We start from the raw sequence: 16,764 nt of genomic DNA on the forward strand, positions 1-16,764 counted from the left end.
ATAAAATTTGATTGATTGATAAAAAAAAGCAATTTACCATCCACACCACATAAAATAAAAATTATTAGTGTTTCACCCCTCTGACCCAAACTGTCACCATCAGAAGAATGAGATTGCTTAGAATAGTCAACAAACACCCAGAAAATAGGGTGAATCATAGATCAAAATCTGCTGGAGCACCAGAATCCCTTTCCATAGAAAAAAGCAGCTCTGACATCATGGACTGAAAGACTACTGAGGAAGAAGGAAACGGCTCCAAAACATCTATAAAAAGGGTTTATGGTCAGACCACCAAAGGTTGCACAATTTTACCACAATAACAACATTTATGGGAGAGCCGTTTTTTTTTTTTAAACTGAGAAAATTGCACCTAATATCAAGCATAGTGAAGGTAGTTCCACTTCCAGTGCCAGTGGAACTAGTTCAGAAGTGGAATAACAAAGAGGCAAAAGCACAAACATAGTCTTCAACACTATTTAGTGCTCCAACAAACTAATGAATCCCATATGAAAACAAAAAGGATCATGTGGGATAACAGTAATTTTATAGAATGGCACAAAAATGAACCTTTCAGAATGTAATGGAGTGTTCTCAAAACGCATGAAAAATTTAATCTGTCAATTTTTAACGCTTGAGCATTGTTGACCTTTAATCTTAAATGTTCCAGACAAGCTTTTGGTTTTGGTTTTGGTAAGTGAGATGGCCAAGTTAAGAGGTACACAAACACCGTCACACTAAAAAGCCAAAGTTAAGCCTGAACTTTTACATGGCAATGTCATTTTGATGAGCCATCCTGCCACTTTTGTAGTAGTTTTAGATTTTATTTTACATTATTTGCACAAACATTGGCTAAGACGTAATTTTCTGTGATTGTTGTTGATATACAGATCATACAGTAAACACAATGTTTCAGTCAACTTTTGTCACATTTTCCTCAGCATAATTTTGTAGCAAGGCTTTGAAAGGCCCTCTGATCACTTCAGTCATCATGTGTAAGTCATGCTCTACCACCACTAGAGGCTGCTATGTTACATTCTCTGCCAATGATGTTTGGAAGCCGTGGGGAAATCTCTTAGAACAAATAATTAGTAAAAACCCCCCTTGTTTGAAAGATCTGTAGATGATCTCTGACATTTTCACATGGACTACCCACATTTCACATTTACTCAGTGTCTCTCTGTCCAAGCATAAGATAGAAATCAAAAAGTGACACCAGTGAACAACCGACTGTTTTGTCTTTTGCAGGACTCCTACCAGGAAGTAAAACTTGAAAAAAAAATTCCATTTGAGGAGGAGGTGAGAAGCCACCTCTACTCTGCTGAAGAGAAATGTTGTTTCTCAGAAATGAAAAACAACAAATTATATTGAAGAAGAAACCAAAATAAGTAAATTAAGTTCTGCGAAGCCTGAAGGGACTTCTCTACTGTTCTATGATTAAAAAAATAATGAGCTGCTTTATATTTTTCTCTAGTTTATTAAGGACGTTTTATAAGAATCACTGAATCGCCGAGAGCTACAAATGATCAGAATACACCCTGGTCAGTCTGGTCTAATTTATGTTAGGTAATATAATAGTTTTAACCAAATAACTTGCCATTTTTATATGGATCCCTTGTTCAATCCAATAGCTGATATGTTAACACCTCAACACCAATTCAGCTATTTGGTATTTACTAAAAGCTTTTGCATGCACAGAATGAAAGCACAGTAGTTCATATTTTTAAATCATATAAGTGGTTTTATTGTGCCAGTGACACTTTAGCTGTGCCATCATAGTTGATGTGTAGTTGATTGGTAACACGCATATAGAAAATGAAATGCTAAGATTTACATTAATTGCAGCACCAACTGAGCTTTATGTGTAAGCCTACCTAAAACCAAAGAGCTTTCATTATTTTTCATTGATTTAAACCCACCATATTCTTTAACTATCACAAAAAATATATGAAGTCTCATAGGTTCATCTTATCAGACCTCCAAGAAAGCGACAGCTTGCAGAAATCATGGTCGAGGCGACGTGGAGAGATAAAGTTTTTCAGTTGCTTTGGTTTAGATTTAAAAAAATAAAACCATCACATAAGGATTTACATCTTTTATTTTGCAGAATAGTTTTAGAACAATCTATCATTTGCAATTCAGTTTCAGGATTCAGTGCAAAAATGTTAATCCGACTTAATAAAAGAGCTTCCAGCACGATATAGTGAATAGTGAAAGTGTTCACACTGATAACTTTTTCACATTATAGTGTAGTACATTGAACACCATGCTATCCAGTGTTACTTGTTTTGTTTTTGGAGTTTGTGTAACTTTAGGTCAGCACAAACATTGCACAGCAATAACGTGGAAAGTAGTTTTTGAATCTTTTTGCAAAAACAACAAAATGTGAAGGTGTGGTGAGCTTTTTTACTCAGAAACCCTTAGCCAATATTTCTTAGAACCTTCTTTTGGTGCATTTCAGCTGCATGTCTTTTTGTGGTATGTCTCAACCCTCTTTGAACATCATGGTTTGAAAGAAAACCAAGATATTGTTGCTGCTGCTGTATGTTTGTATTCCTTTTTCTCTGTGTGAACCTGCTCTCCAGTCTTAAGTTTTTTTTTACAGCCTCCAACAGCTTTCTTCCAATATCAACCACCCATCTTCATTAACTCAAACCAATCTGACTGACCGTCCTGAAGAAAATGCTGTGTCCCTACAAAACACACAAGGTTCAAGGAGTATATTTACTTTTGCAAGGTACTATTTCTTAAGGTTATACAATAGAATCCATGACTGTAATATGTGGCGAGAAGGATCCACATGGATCCAAGATGTGAATAAGGTCTTCTGACACAAATGTACAAAACCCATCTGCAATGCTGCTGAGCATAAATGAGGTTTTTCTGATGTAGCCTGTGACTGGAAAAGTCAGATAGAGAGTATGCAAACTTTTACACAGTTATCTGCAGGTAAACAAAGTCTAAAATCCACCTACCTGAGTGAATTTGTATAGACTGCATTTGTTTTATTTCTGTTTACCTTTGTAGACAGTAAGATAAGACATAAAAATCCCCCCTCATCCCCCCACAATGTAGTGCCACTTTTCATGAAATAATGATGGAGGTCATAAAAAATAGTGAAAGGGGTATTCCAAATACCTTCCTCTTTCCTGTTTGTACAGTGAGATGGCAGATCAGCCTGTGCACTGCGACTGTATGGAAAGGAAAATAGGGCAAAAAGAAAAGAGGAAGTGAAGGCTGAGAGAGGAGGAGAGATGTGAAACCAGAAACCCCGTCACTGATGATGTCACAGCAGGAAACCCATCATCAAGAGGGCGGGGTGGGAGTGAAAGGAGATCTGGAGATAGGTTTTATTTTTTTCTTCAGATCGACAGCTATCACAGAAGAGAAAGCCGCATCGCCGCCTTTGATAGTTTTCTGCGCTGATAATGGTTTCAGTGATCCCTCGCTCATCACTGGGATGAAGGACTTTGCTGGAAGCTGTTGAAGGATTCTGACTGAGTGTTTACACTTTCTCAAGAGCGTGAAAAATGGATAAGAAAGATAAGCCACTGATTTTGGTCTTCCTAATCCTATTCATCGGACATGTTTCAGGTAATTATGACCTTTACTGTCCTGTTTTAAAAATCTAAAACAGGACTTAGCACTTACTTAATATACTTAACAGATTAATGTTAAGTCAGCGTTAAGTCCTGTTTTAGACTTTTAAAGGTACTTGTCATTCTGACTTGTTCAGTATCAGTGGATGGTGAAATGTAATAATTTATAGTAGTAGTTAATAGAGAGAGTGTTCATAAGTTGTGAAGAAAATCAACTTTTTAAAGTTATTTTTATTTCTCCCAAACTTTGGTGGAAAATTATAAGTGGAGTAAATATAGAATAAGTAAATCTTAATATATAAAATAAAGTTTTCATATTTTTTATTGATCACACTTTGATATTTACCCAAAAACTTAAATACTTATTAAAGTATGAGTCTGATAGCGAGGATGTGTTACAGATTTATACAAACTCAACTGTCGTCTCAAGTGATATTCATGACATTGATTACTAAAGTTGATCTTAGTGTTCAATTGGAGAATTTTTCCTTTCATTCTCGTGAAGAGGACTCTGTTCCCCTTCTGGAAAAAAACCCCCACGGCCAGTACAAATCCTATGATTTGCAACCAGACTTCCTCTTTTCTTCTCTTTACTCTCAAATTTTTTGCAAGAACGTCTAAAGATACCCCTTTTCAGCATACATTTAGCATAAACGTACATTGCAGATGTTTCCTCTTTGCACGAGTCATGTAAAAGCAATCAGTGATTGGAAACATTAAAATCACTGTACAAGATTTTTTACATGATTTTCTTCTTGAAACAGGAACAGCCATCCCACCGCCTAGAAATGTGAACCTGTATATTTCAGAAGGCGAAGTAATACTTCACTGGGAAAACCCTGAAAATGCCCCTGCAGACGCGGTGTACAACGTTCAAATGACAAAGTATGTTGAACCTTTAAATATATAATTGTTTTCAAATAGCGAATTGTGACTGGAGTTACACATTTCAGATGGACTCCAGTTCAGTTTTCATAAGACTCTGTACCATCTGATTAGTCACATTTTTCCTCATTTATTGACTGGTGAAAACTCTGCCTTCAGGTATGTCGCACTTGACTGGGTGAATGTTTCCAGCTGCATGGGGATCACAAGGACCTACTGTCTCCTTAGCGCAGATATAGCAAAAATAAACGAATATACAGCTGCCTATTTAGTCGGAGTTCAGCTCGTCGAAGGGAATCAATCATCTAAATGGAAAAAAAAAAGATTTTTACTAAATGAAGGTACGTATTTCAGATGGGGATGTAGTAATTGTATCAAATGTAACTCAGCTCTAGTTAGGTTTGCAATAATTTTCAACTTGTTCTCTATTCAAAGGTGAATTGCAGCCTCCTTCCTTTAGTTTGAGGGCTACTTCCAGCACACTTAAAGTCCTTGTCCATGAAAATCCCATCTTGAGAAAAATCTATCCATTTGGCGTTACCTACATGTTGTATTTGGAGGTAGCTGGTCGAGAAAACAAGGTGAGTTTTCCTAAACCAGATAACTAGGTTTAATGACGGAGTTGAAAATGTGGAACTTTAAGACAGAACATGGCCGTCTGTAACCACAATATCACTTAAACACATAAAAGCAGTAATAAAAATTAGGAGGATTGAGAAAAATCCAGATGCAGTAATTTTTTATTTATTTATTTATTTTTTATTTTTTGCATTGCCAGACTACCAAAGTTTACCTGGAAGACGATGAGGGAAACCCTGAAGGGAGGACGAAGACTTTCACTGGCCTCCAGTGGGGAAAAAATTACTGCATCAGCGTCGAAGTCAAAGCCAATGGTGGTTTCACCAAAAGCAAGGTGTCTCCAAAACAGTGTCAGCTCCTCCCAGAGCAAGGTAAAGTAAATTGTTTATACTTACCACTAATTTAGAGAACCTTTCAAAACTATTCAAAATCTTTAACATTTTCACATTTCGTCGTGATACAGCCACAAATTCGTGTTTTTTTTTAATCTAGAAAAGTGTCATAGGTTGAGTTTTCGTTAAACCCCCTTTACTCTAATATCTATAGAGCCATCAATGTTACGTGACCTTTTGAAAAAGAGTTGACTCATAATTCTGTATAAATATCTACTACAGAATATTTAAGGTCATTTTTGAAAACCCACCATTTTATTGGATGTTAATTTAAAATGTATTCTCTTCTATAGGATGTGGATGTTTTGTGGAAAATGATGTAAGAAGTACGTATAGTTTGCGTATAGTTTCCAAAGTAATAACTCTCTGCTTTGCAATTAGCTATGCAAGGGAAACACCAGACATAAAGAATTTCCGCTGGTCAGATTAGACTAAAACTGATTTTTCTTTCTTTTTTTTCTTTTTTGGCCTATGCGCAAAGTATTACACATGACTGGAAACTTACTGCACATCATTTGAACACACCATTTCTCTGGTGTAAAACATGGAGGTGACAGAATCATTCTGTAGGAAGTTGGTCAGAGTTGATGGAAAGATGGATGAGCGGAGCAGTTTTGGAAGAATCCGCGAAAGACCTGAGATTTTAGGCAGAGGTTCAGGAAAATGACCTTAAGCATTCAGCCAGAGCGAAACTAAATTTAGAATATATGGTGAGACTAGAAACTTGGTGCTCACAGATGCTTTGTTTTCAATTTGACTGAACCTGAACTTTTTTGCTATGACTGAGCAGCTATTTCAGTCTCCTGAGAGAAAAGCTGGTAGTGCAAGACGCGCCTCTTTTGCACAGACCTGTACCCCTGAAGTATTTCATCAAAAAACATGTTTCACATCTCTACGCATGCATTTGTGTTAATCAAGCACATAAAATTCCAACAAAATACAATGAAGTTTCTGTTTGCAACATTACAAAATGTGGAAAAGTTTGCTAATGAAGAAAAATGACCTGCGTAGCTCAAGACGAGACGACAGTATGTAATGCAGCAAAAAAACATTCCCTAAAATTGCCTCACTTTGTTATGTTTGTATATTTTCACTTTGAACTGATCGGTTTGTAAAATGGAAATTTTGTTTTTCTTCTTTCAGAATTCTACATAATAGCTGTAACATCCCTGTCTCTTCTGGTGATCCTGGCAGTTGTTGCTGTTGCGATCTGTATTCTGCTGGTCTATCTAAGGCGGCCTGCGAAAACGCCTGTAGCTTTGGTAAGATTAAAGAAAAAAAAAAAAAACATTTGAAAATGAAAATGGTTGAAACGTGACATGGCTCATGATTTCTTTTCATCTCCTCTTCCCCCGCTTCAGAAATCCCCTGTGAGTGGCTGGGAGCCACTTTCTGTCACAGAAGGGTCCTTGGAGGTGGTCACAGACAAAGGATGGTTTCTTTCCGGTTACAGGCCTGATGGAAAACCCGCAGCGAGTCTCCCCGAGACCAGCCTTACGATAATAGAGGATGGCGAGGAGGAGAACAGGAGGACCAGCTTGGACAGCGGGGTCAGCGTGGAGGCGAACTCCACGGCAGACAACAGAGGACGACGTCAAGAGAGACAAGAGGACAGCGGCTGTGGGAGCATGGGAAGCCCAGAGATCTCAGCCCACAGTCACACAGATTACCCCATGCAGGATGAAAGCCTGGAAGCGGACGAAGTCAGCAAGAGGGAGGACAGCGGGATGGGCTTGGGCTGCCCACATCATTCCTCTTTCTTGAAACTTGACAGCCAGGACACAAAATCCCTTGTCGAGACAGTCATTGTTGGGAACTACCGCACCCAGAGCCCGTCTGAGATGCAGGTTCAAAGCAGAGATAGCGAGAACATGTTGAAACAGATCCCTGCACGCTCACCGCTGGCTGATGTGGTGACGGGATACAAGCCCGGGCCGCTGTCCTGTATCTGTTCGCAAACAGGCCAGTGCAGCTGGTGCCACAGACACGGCAGTTACGGACCCGAAGGAACCAAACTGTGCAGGGCAGTGTGTATCGAAAACGTGCTGCTTGGTGGGACGAGTGACCTGGTGGACTCTAGCAGAGTCGGGAAAACACACATGGACTCTGTTATAACCAATTTGGAAGAGTCGCTTTTACATGTGTCCGACACATTTCCCCTGCTGACGTCAAGATATGAGCAGCACAGCAACATGAACAATGTATCCCTCTCTCTCTGCGACGTTCAGCTGACAACTGACTAATATGGTGTGGAACGCAACGCTATTCACACATGACGTTCACATCACATTGAATATTTTGAAACGGAAGTGAATAGGTTGCGAAATCCTCTGAAAGATTCACCAATCCAGTCGCACTCAGGCGGGGGAAGAGAAAAAATGTAGATTGCAAAACTACTGACTATTAACCATCCCTGATGCTTTGCGAGGTTGTTGATCTGAGAAGTTCTTCAAACCTGCTTCTCTGGGTGTATTGTTGACTGACTGAACTGCACATGCCGGAAATGAAACCGGTACGAGGAGCACTGTGAAAAAAAAAAACAAACTGTTTGACAGTTACTCGCTTCAACATGTCACAATTTCACCTCCTCCGTCTGCGACGCGTCGTCTTTAAAGTTCTTTTTTTCTTTTTAACGGAGAACCACTTCACGTACTCCTGCAGTATTAAACGGAGCAGAAAAAGAAGCAAACATTCATGTCTTTGTTTTCACTGACGTCTTGATGGATCGCTGTTTTTGCTTTGGCCTCATTTGCCTGAGCAAGTAGCCATCCTTGGCTGCATCCTGTTGAGACTATTTATGTTGTGTTTCTAAAAATAAATTTATTTATTTCGTATTTCAGCCTCGACTTGGGTGTGATTAAACCATCTCTTTGGATTCTTCTAGAAAATTCCACCCATACTGTTTTCGGTCGCTGAGTAAACAAATGACACCATTTAAGCAGGAAAACCCTGAAACAAAACATGTACGGGATCCCCAAATGCAGATGAACTACAGGAACCTGCGCTGTGGTTTTTTTTTTTTTACACACTAGGAAACAAACACTTCCTCTGCACATACATCCACTGAGTTTTTTTTTTTTTTTTTAATCCCAGAGCACAGTTGAATTATTATTTTTTGCCATGGTAAAAAGGAACACATCATAACAGCAGGCCTTATTATTTTTTACAGATACCATTAAAAAAAATCATGTGACCCATTTCTTCTTATGTGCAACGAAGTTAAGAGGAAGTGAGACAATTTTTGGTTTTTCCTCCTAGCTAGGAAAAGCACTTTTTTTTAAATGATGAATATTACAAGGTATTATAACAAATAGCTCTTGTCTGAATTACCAAAAGCAAAGAGAAATGAATCCTGTCTAGTCTGTCATTTTCTGCTTAATATGTATGTTAACATAGATGTGCATATATGGTACTTTCTAGGTTTTCACACATAGCCACGTCATGAAACTTTATAATTATCTCCCATTGTTTCGAAACAGGAAAGAGACAGATTCTCTGACCTAAAGATGAATGTCTTTTTGTGTAAAATGTGTATATTAAAAATTTATATATATATTGAAAACACTGACTGCTGTTAGTAAAAATGCGTAGTGTACTGAAATGGACCAAGCAGCCACTCAGAGAGGAAGAAGTCATTACTCCAAAACCAACATAAAAAGCCAAATTCACTCATAAAAAAAAAAAAAAAAAGATATGCCCTGTGATCTAAATTTCAAATATTTGGCCAAAACAACCATAGCAACACATGGAAGAAAATGAGGGGATCTTGCAAGCTAGGAAACACCAGCTCCACTTTGAAGTAAGGGTGGCAAAATTACATTGTGTGGGTATTTTCCTACAGGCCAGGGTATTCCACTGGTGCATCAGCCAAGACGTTAAATCTTTGACACAAGTGTGGATTAATTAGAGAGGTTGTAGCAAACCCTCTAGAACACACCTCTGTAGAACTGCACAGAAAACGCAGGAAATCTGCACAGCACCTCACACCAGCTGTCACGCACAAAGGAAGTGGATGGTTTGGGCTACCTTGCAACCTCAGAGTCAACCATAAGCTCCTTTTTATTCTAAGATAGTCCAGAATCAAATGTGAAGCCACTTGTGTGACACAGTGAGAGCTTAGTTGAAACATGATCATCAGCACGACAAACACAGCAGCAAATCTTAAGCAGTATAGGAGATAATCAAGGTATTGCAACAGCCTACTCACAATGAGAACCTCAACGAGGGTGAAATGCTGTGGCAGGAACTAAAGACAGCTGTGAAACTACAGAAACAAATGCCCGGAAACCTCAGCGAAGTGAGATGATGTTTTTAAGAAGAGTGGGCAACAATTCTTCCACAGCGATGTGGGAGACTGATTAAGTCATACAGAGACTAACAACGTCAAGTCACGGTGACTACAGAGTCTGCTCTACAAGTTGTTGAATCATGGTTAGCTTTTGGATGTCATCAACGCCTGATAAACAACTAGAACTGAATGTGGTGCGCATTTTCTTTTTTTAAAAGGTGGAATCAATGAATTGTAGCGAAGCTCATTTAATTCTTGTGAGGATGTCATGACTTCAGAAGGTTAAGAAATGACAAAGCAAAATGAAAAAAAAAAGTGTTATGTCCCTTGTATTGCAATTTAAAAGGCTGTAAGAAAACACACTTTATGACCAGTGACAACCCACAAGTCATTTGTCATGATGCTGGTTATGCTTGGGTCTCTTTCCATCATTGTACCTGTTATGGAGTGAAAACCATACACTTTTCTAACAAACAAGCTACTTTAGCTGAGAACGTTCCTATGTGTGTGTGAGGAGATGGTGCCAGATGTCATTTCATTCAGTTTGTTCCTAACGGGGCAGCATCCTGCAGACCGGCCAGGGTTCCCATGCTGGTGCCTTTATACCACTGAAAGTGCCAACAATGGATGTAACAATGGACATCAGAATGTGATCTGGACCATGAAGCAGTGGAAGAAGGTGGTCGGTTCTGAAGACAGATGCCGTCCTTTTTTTGTTCGTTTGTTTGTTTTTACGTCACACAGGTGCCGATGAAGAAAGAGGACTGCTAACCTGAGGAACTTCTGGCAGCAAAATCCAACCCAGTAGAGACAGTGTGTACCCTTGGCGTTTTAGCTTAAGGACTTGAAATATACAGTCGGTATTGTTCCCAGAGACTGTGTTGGTAGTTATTTATTTAGAAACACAAGGCACATTTACCATTGTTAAATTATACAAGTGTTTGCAACAAATCAAAAAGTGAACCACGCATGATCACTTGGCTTTCTAGCTAACTTGAGCATGCATCTCTTCATTCATGCATACCCAATTACCACTGACTGCAAGCTGATCTGCTTGGGTTGTTGCAGCTTATGTGCAAATGCATTTTTATTTTTAGAACAGTGCAAATTACTAGTGCTACAAATATGTAAAATGACCTTCCACTCTAATACAGAACAGAGTAACGCCATCACATAAACATAACAACAAAGAACCATTAAAGTACAAATACATTTACACATAATTTTGTTTCCTCGTATCCAGTTCTGCATACTCTTGCATGGGATTTTCTGGTGTCAATGAATGCTTATAGTGTATTTAAATAAGGACTGTTTCATAATGAATTTTGGTGCATTGTCACTCAACTGTTGGCAAGTAACAGACTCATCTGACTTTTCTAACTCCATCTTAATCTTCTTAAAGATGAAGACATCTTTAATCTTAAAAAAACAATATTAAAAATCTTTAATTTTTGTCCTCTGACCGCCTTTTCACTCTCTTCTTGCCACCTGCCATTTTTCTTTTCTTTCATCCTCAGTCTTGACCATATCTGGGCATAAACCCGAGCTAAAATATTTTAAAAATAAGATTAAAAAGTTAATTTAGGCCTTCACAGATGTTAAACTTGAGTAGAGAACAAAACGCCACCAAAAACAAACAAGCTAAAATACAGCATGTCTTAATTTTTTGTCCAAGTAGGGCACACAGGTAACCACATAGGTATGCACATCTAATAGAAACATACTACAACTTAATAATTCTTTGTTTTTAACTTCACTTAAATTCAAAAACAACTCAATCCTCTCCTCTTTATATTTTCTGCATCTTTCTAATATTGCAGGAAAAGCTGAGTTTAATTTATACCTGGGTCTGGGAATATAAGATATGAGCAAGCTTTTGTCAAACGTTTCTTGAAGGATGACCAAAGGAAAATAGTTTTAAAGGCAATTCTGCCAAATCCCAAGGAATGGTGTGTAAAGCTTTGGGTTGGCAAAATAATTGTCTGCAAGTTCCTCTTTCAATTGTAACGTCTTCTTTTTATACATTGTTGAACTAATTGCTTGATTTTTAAAAAATCTGTTTTTGAGAGCCTTTTTATTGTTTTCAGATGATGTAATAAGATTGACAAACCTTCAACAATAAATCACTCAAATATTCCATTCAATTTTTATACAGACATCAGGCATGTGCTATATACAACCAAAACCACTGATTCAGAATCATTTTAGTATGAAGCTATCACCATGTAGGTTTCTCTTTTATGAATTAGGGACTCAATCCAACACATAAAATGTCAGAAATGAACAATAACATATATTTTAGCCTTATTCAAAACCTTTGGAGTTCTGTTTTGAGACCTCAAGAGCATAAATGATTGTTTTTTTCACTCAACGCAATAGGCAACATCAAGTTACCCCACTGCAAACCGTTTTGAGGAAAAGAAAATCGTTAGCAAACAACTTCTAGTTTCATTAGAGGAAAAACAGTGAGACATTGTAGTTCCACTAACCACTGAAAGTTTCAGATGGGCGGTAGACATGTGAATTTGGAGGGAAGTCACCCGCAGTTTATAAGAAAACTGATGTACCTGGTTCCTGTGGCTGGGTTGGTGAGATAATCTTCCCTTTCCCTCAGACAGTCACTATCAGCAGTGAACTCTTGTCTCTTGTCCTCTCAGTTTCTCTGACTGAGCATAACTGACTTATCACGAGACACCTCATGCTGTCGGTTTCTAGTGACACAAATCAAAACTGGCTAAGTTAAATTGCACCACAATATCTATTTACAGATGGATTAATTGCTTTATGTGTGCTCTACAATCAGAAGAGACAGCGTTGGTTTTAAATTAGCAACTGGAATACTTTTGCTTCAAGAAAAAAAAAGGAATTAAAGGAAGCTTTAACACAGTTATGCAAAGTTACCTATGCAGGAGGTACAAAGCAGAACAACGTACAAAAATTAAGGTGCAATCAAATAACATCTTAAGTCTAACTACACAAACGGCATCCTTAAGCTTCATGCAGCTTATGGATGTGAAAAATGAGGTGGGCTCCTTCCATTGTGTCGGGAGTTTTCCGGATGCCACAGACTTGTTATTTTATGGAGCCGCTGATTGTGAAGGGAGGTTTCGACTTTTTCAAGCCAACTTTGCTGTAAAGTCGAAACACAGCAATGTTGAGATGCAAAACCGCAAAGCAATTTTAAATGAGGAAATAAAACTTGCCTATATGGCTTTGAAAGAAAGGCAGAGCAGAAGAATATACTTACGTGAGCATTCTGTCTTTCACTGTTGGCTCTGCAAAGAAGGAAGAAACATAATGGAAAATGTTTTTAGCAACAAAGGATGACTGTAATTGTTTTGCTTCCGTGAATGTAAAGTTGCATGCTGGTTTTGGGGATTTAAATATTGATCCAAAAATAAGTCAAAACCCACTTTCCCTTTCTGATTCGACTCTGGAAAGTGGCAAACAGCAGGGAGACGAGAATACTGCGAGCCCCTTATTCTGTTGCATTGCTCTATCAGAAAAAAAAGATGCCTACAAGGTTGATTTAACTTAAAGTATTGCATTTCATGCATCATGTGCTAAATGGTGTTGCTTAAGTGGTCTTTAGCTGTATTTTGTATGCGGTGTGTGATGTGCGAGATGCTGTAGCGCAAGTATTCGTTTTTATCTTACTTTTTTTCTTGCAGCACTTTTTCAGCTTCTTGCATTTATGCTTGCAGCAGAATTGCACGATGCCAATAGTAAAGAGGATTGCCAGGATCCCAAAACCCACCAGGACCCCAACCGTTGCCGAGTTCACGTTGCTTCCTGTGAACACAAACACAGGTGGCCTTGGACTGGTTAACTTTCAGATATCCTCTGAAGCGTGTCAGAAACAAACAAGTAAAAAAATACATGCTGCACGAGTGGTAGCTGAGTGTTTTAGATCTTACGTCTTTCATTACTGGCGTTAATTTTGACAAGATGAAGTAGACCGCCTGGGTTTAATATAACCAGTTTATACATATTTGTTATTAATGGATACTTTCTTTATTAAGAGAGAAAAACTTCTGTGGAAAGACAAAAACTAGGTTTTGAGTCCCTCACCCCAACATCATAAAAAGGCAATACATTTTAAAAAACAACAACTTGCAATGAATGTAAAGCTAAATGTTTGTTTAAAATCCCAGCGGTGCCAGAATGTCTCGCTTGGCTGTAAGACTTAATGATACAGAACTGAATCTTTCTTAAAAGCAGGATTCTTACCACTATTCCCCATGCCCGTCAAGCCGCAATGACCGCTGCTACCCCGTGTCTTTCTTCTCTTCCCCTCTTCCTGCCTGCCGGAGTCGAGTTCTGTCACCCGCTTCTTTGACTCGACATCAGATTTTCAGGAGATCATTTCATCCTGGATCTAAAGAGCCAAAACGGAGAGCTCTCTTTTCTGTCTGCTTTTGCCTACGTCTTCTTGTCATGTCCCCATACCAGACATTCCTTCAAACCGGTCCATCTCCTTTGCTTGTCCTGCCTACGATTCACCCTTCCTTCATTAGCAAACTTTTAAGTGATTCTAATGGCCTGTTGTTGTCATTGTTATGCTTTTATAAAAGCTTGTTCTGGAGTACACTGATACTGTGGTGGAAGCCTTTTTTGTTGTTTTTTTTGCGCCTGTTTTGAAGAAACCCCAAACGTGAACCAAAACCAGAAACATCAAGGAAAACAGCTGTACTCTTTAAAGGTATACATGAAGGTAGGCGTCAACACCTGTTCTGACAGATGACGTGGCACTCTAACAGGATAACTACATTGTCGCTCCTTCTCATGGCGAAACCAAATTCAAAACAAATACACATGACTCAGAAAGAAACATTAGTACTTTTTACACTGACTAAAAAGTACACCAAGCAATGACTTCAAGCAAAAAAGTCCCAAATTCACTTGTATCCAAAACACATAACTGTATGGATGATTTAGCTTATTATTCTTAACACAGTGTGGCATTTTCAAGATAAACTGGCATTCGTTTTCACTGCAAATTAATGTTGTTGTAATACAATGCCTTGCAAAATCATGCACACACCTCAAACTTTTCCCCATGGTGTCGTGTTACAACCACATATTTCATCAGAGCTTACTCGGATTTTAATGACAGAGCAACTCTAAGTAGTGCTTAGTTCAGTCATTACCTTCCTAATCAACTCCAGTCTATGATAATCTCCCTTCAGTGCTTCATCTGGGCTTTCTCTCATTGACTTGGATTTTTCCAGTAGGATTTCAACCGGGCCAGTCAGCGGACAGGAAGAGATCAATGTTCTGTGCCGTTTTATAGTTGTAGTCTGCCTGTAGCTTTAGCAAGGACAGAGGAGGAAGTGAACAATGTTGTTCAGTTTGTGTTGGCTGCTCTTCCAAAGAATTTAATTAGCATCAACAGCCATCTTGTTTGCTCGTCTCGGCATTTCTCTCTTCGCAGGGGGGACTGTTGTTTACAGAGCAGGCAATTTTTCATAGCGTCAAACTGATGCATTATATCAAGGAGAAACTTTAGTGATTGGGTAAAATTTAAAACATCCGAGTCCACGTCTCCAGCAAACAATCGTCCAGACCCTATGTACGAAGCAAAGCGTACAGAAAGGGACTGTTTCCCCCCTCCCCCCTTTTTTTTACAGCATTGCTTAAATGTGAAATGAATGGGAAACCCCTCTCCCTCCCCCAAAGTTTAAATTATTTTACAAATAAAAATCTGAAAGTTTTGGTATGCATTTGTATTCAGTCTTCATGAAATGTGTAATTAGCCAATTGTCTTTAGAGTCCACCTCACTAGTAAGGACTAAACTACACGTGTGTGTCATTTAGTCTAGATATAAATGCGAAGGCCACAACCTTCACAGCCGTTTTGTGAAGGTCACAGAGGTTTGCTAGAGTTGACAAAATGAGAAAAAGTTGAAGTTTCACAAGCTTTTCAAGGCACTGGTGAAGTTCAGGAGTGCAGCCATCTGTGTTAGAGGAAATCCTCTGAGGTTTATCCCCCAAACCATTTCACCTTACAAAGTCATGTCCTCAACAATATTACACAAATTCTAACTTAACTTAAAAATAAAAGGTATTTAAGCAAAATCCCCTGTTCACTTTACCTATGCTAACACATAGTTCTGAAAGCAGTGAAAGTTTTGGGATTCATTTTGAAAGTTTGTCTCCATAACTTTCTCTTATGACTTATTAAGGCTGTAACAGCTGCTAGACTACATCGTCCTATATCACATCATATTGTGTGAATATGTCTGAACATGTTTGAAAGCACGTGTCAGTCATCAAGAAAGCGTCTATCTGTACCGTGTGGTTGAGAGTTTCCTGTTATTTAAGTTTGGTGAGTAAGTCTGTCTCTGACATCATGGACAGCTCAACTGCAAAAACACAAAATGTCACATCTGAGGATAAAGCAAAAACATTTTTCATCTTACTCTGACTTGTATAAGAATATAAAATGTTGCTCATGCAAGCTTAAGTACTTTGACTTAAATACTTTTATCAGAAAAATAAACCGACTTCCAATTTTTCCCCCCATCTAGGGCATGTTTATGTCGCATATTGACATAAATATGTCAATATGCGACATATTGGCATTGACAATTTATATTATTTCAATATAAATTTTCTAATTTATATTGATCCAGCTCCACATCAAAACAGCCATGACACGTCATCTGTCCGAGGCAAAAGTTCAAAAGACATTTGATTACACAAAAAGCAGGGTGCTCAATTCAGGTACATGCAAACCAGGAGGAAGTTGTGTCTGTGGGTTCTGGCCCTGGCAGATGAATCGTTCATAAGTGGAATTGTTGTAGTCATTTGGGGCCACGTTCAGTGGGGTTTTTTTTTTGTAACTGCAGAGAAAAAGTTGCATGTATTCATCTGACTGATGTGTGACAGTACAATTTGGATTCTCTGTTCAGGACTGAATATTAAACTGAGTGAAAATAAATATAATCAAATATGTCATTGTTACTATTTTAAAAACTGACAGACAAAAGTGGATTTAGATTTTTTTTTGACCCCATCAGTC

At 38.4% G+C, this 16,764-nt stretch overlaps 1 protein-coding gene across 1 annotated transcript; it reads left to right on the top strand.

Moving 5' to 3' along the window:
- The first annotated feature begins 3,340 nt into the window (after positions 1 to 3,340).
- il10ra (interleukin 10 receptor, alpha) lies at positions 3,341 to 8,628 on the top strand. Its single transcript, XM_016670159.1, has 7 exons — positions 3,341 to 3,591; positions 4,361 to 4,481; positions 4,641 to 4,822; positions 4,917 to 5,062; positions 5,260 to 5,431; positions 6,596 to 6,714; positions 6,814 to 8,628. Exons 1-7 carry the CDS (start codon positions 3,528 to 3,530, stop codon positions 7,693 to 7,695), a joined length of 1,686 nt encoding a protein of 561 aa, XP_016525645.1. The 5' UTR covers positions 3,341 to 3,527; the 3' UTR covers positions 7,696 to 8,628.
- Positions 8,629 to 16,764: the final 8,136 nt, after the last annotated feature.

Source organism: Poecilia formosa, unplaced genomic scaffold, assembly GCF_000485575.1.
Source record: "Poecilia formosa unplaced genomic scaffold, Poecilia_formosa-5.1.2 Scaffold31, whole genome shotgun sequence".
NCBI classification, from domain to species: Eukaryota; Metazoa; Chordata; class Actinopteri; order Cyprinodontiformes; family Poeciliidae; genus Poecilia; species Poecilia formosa.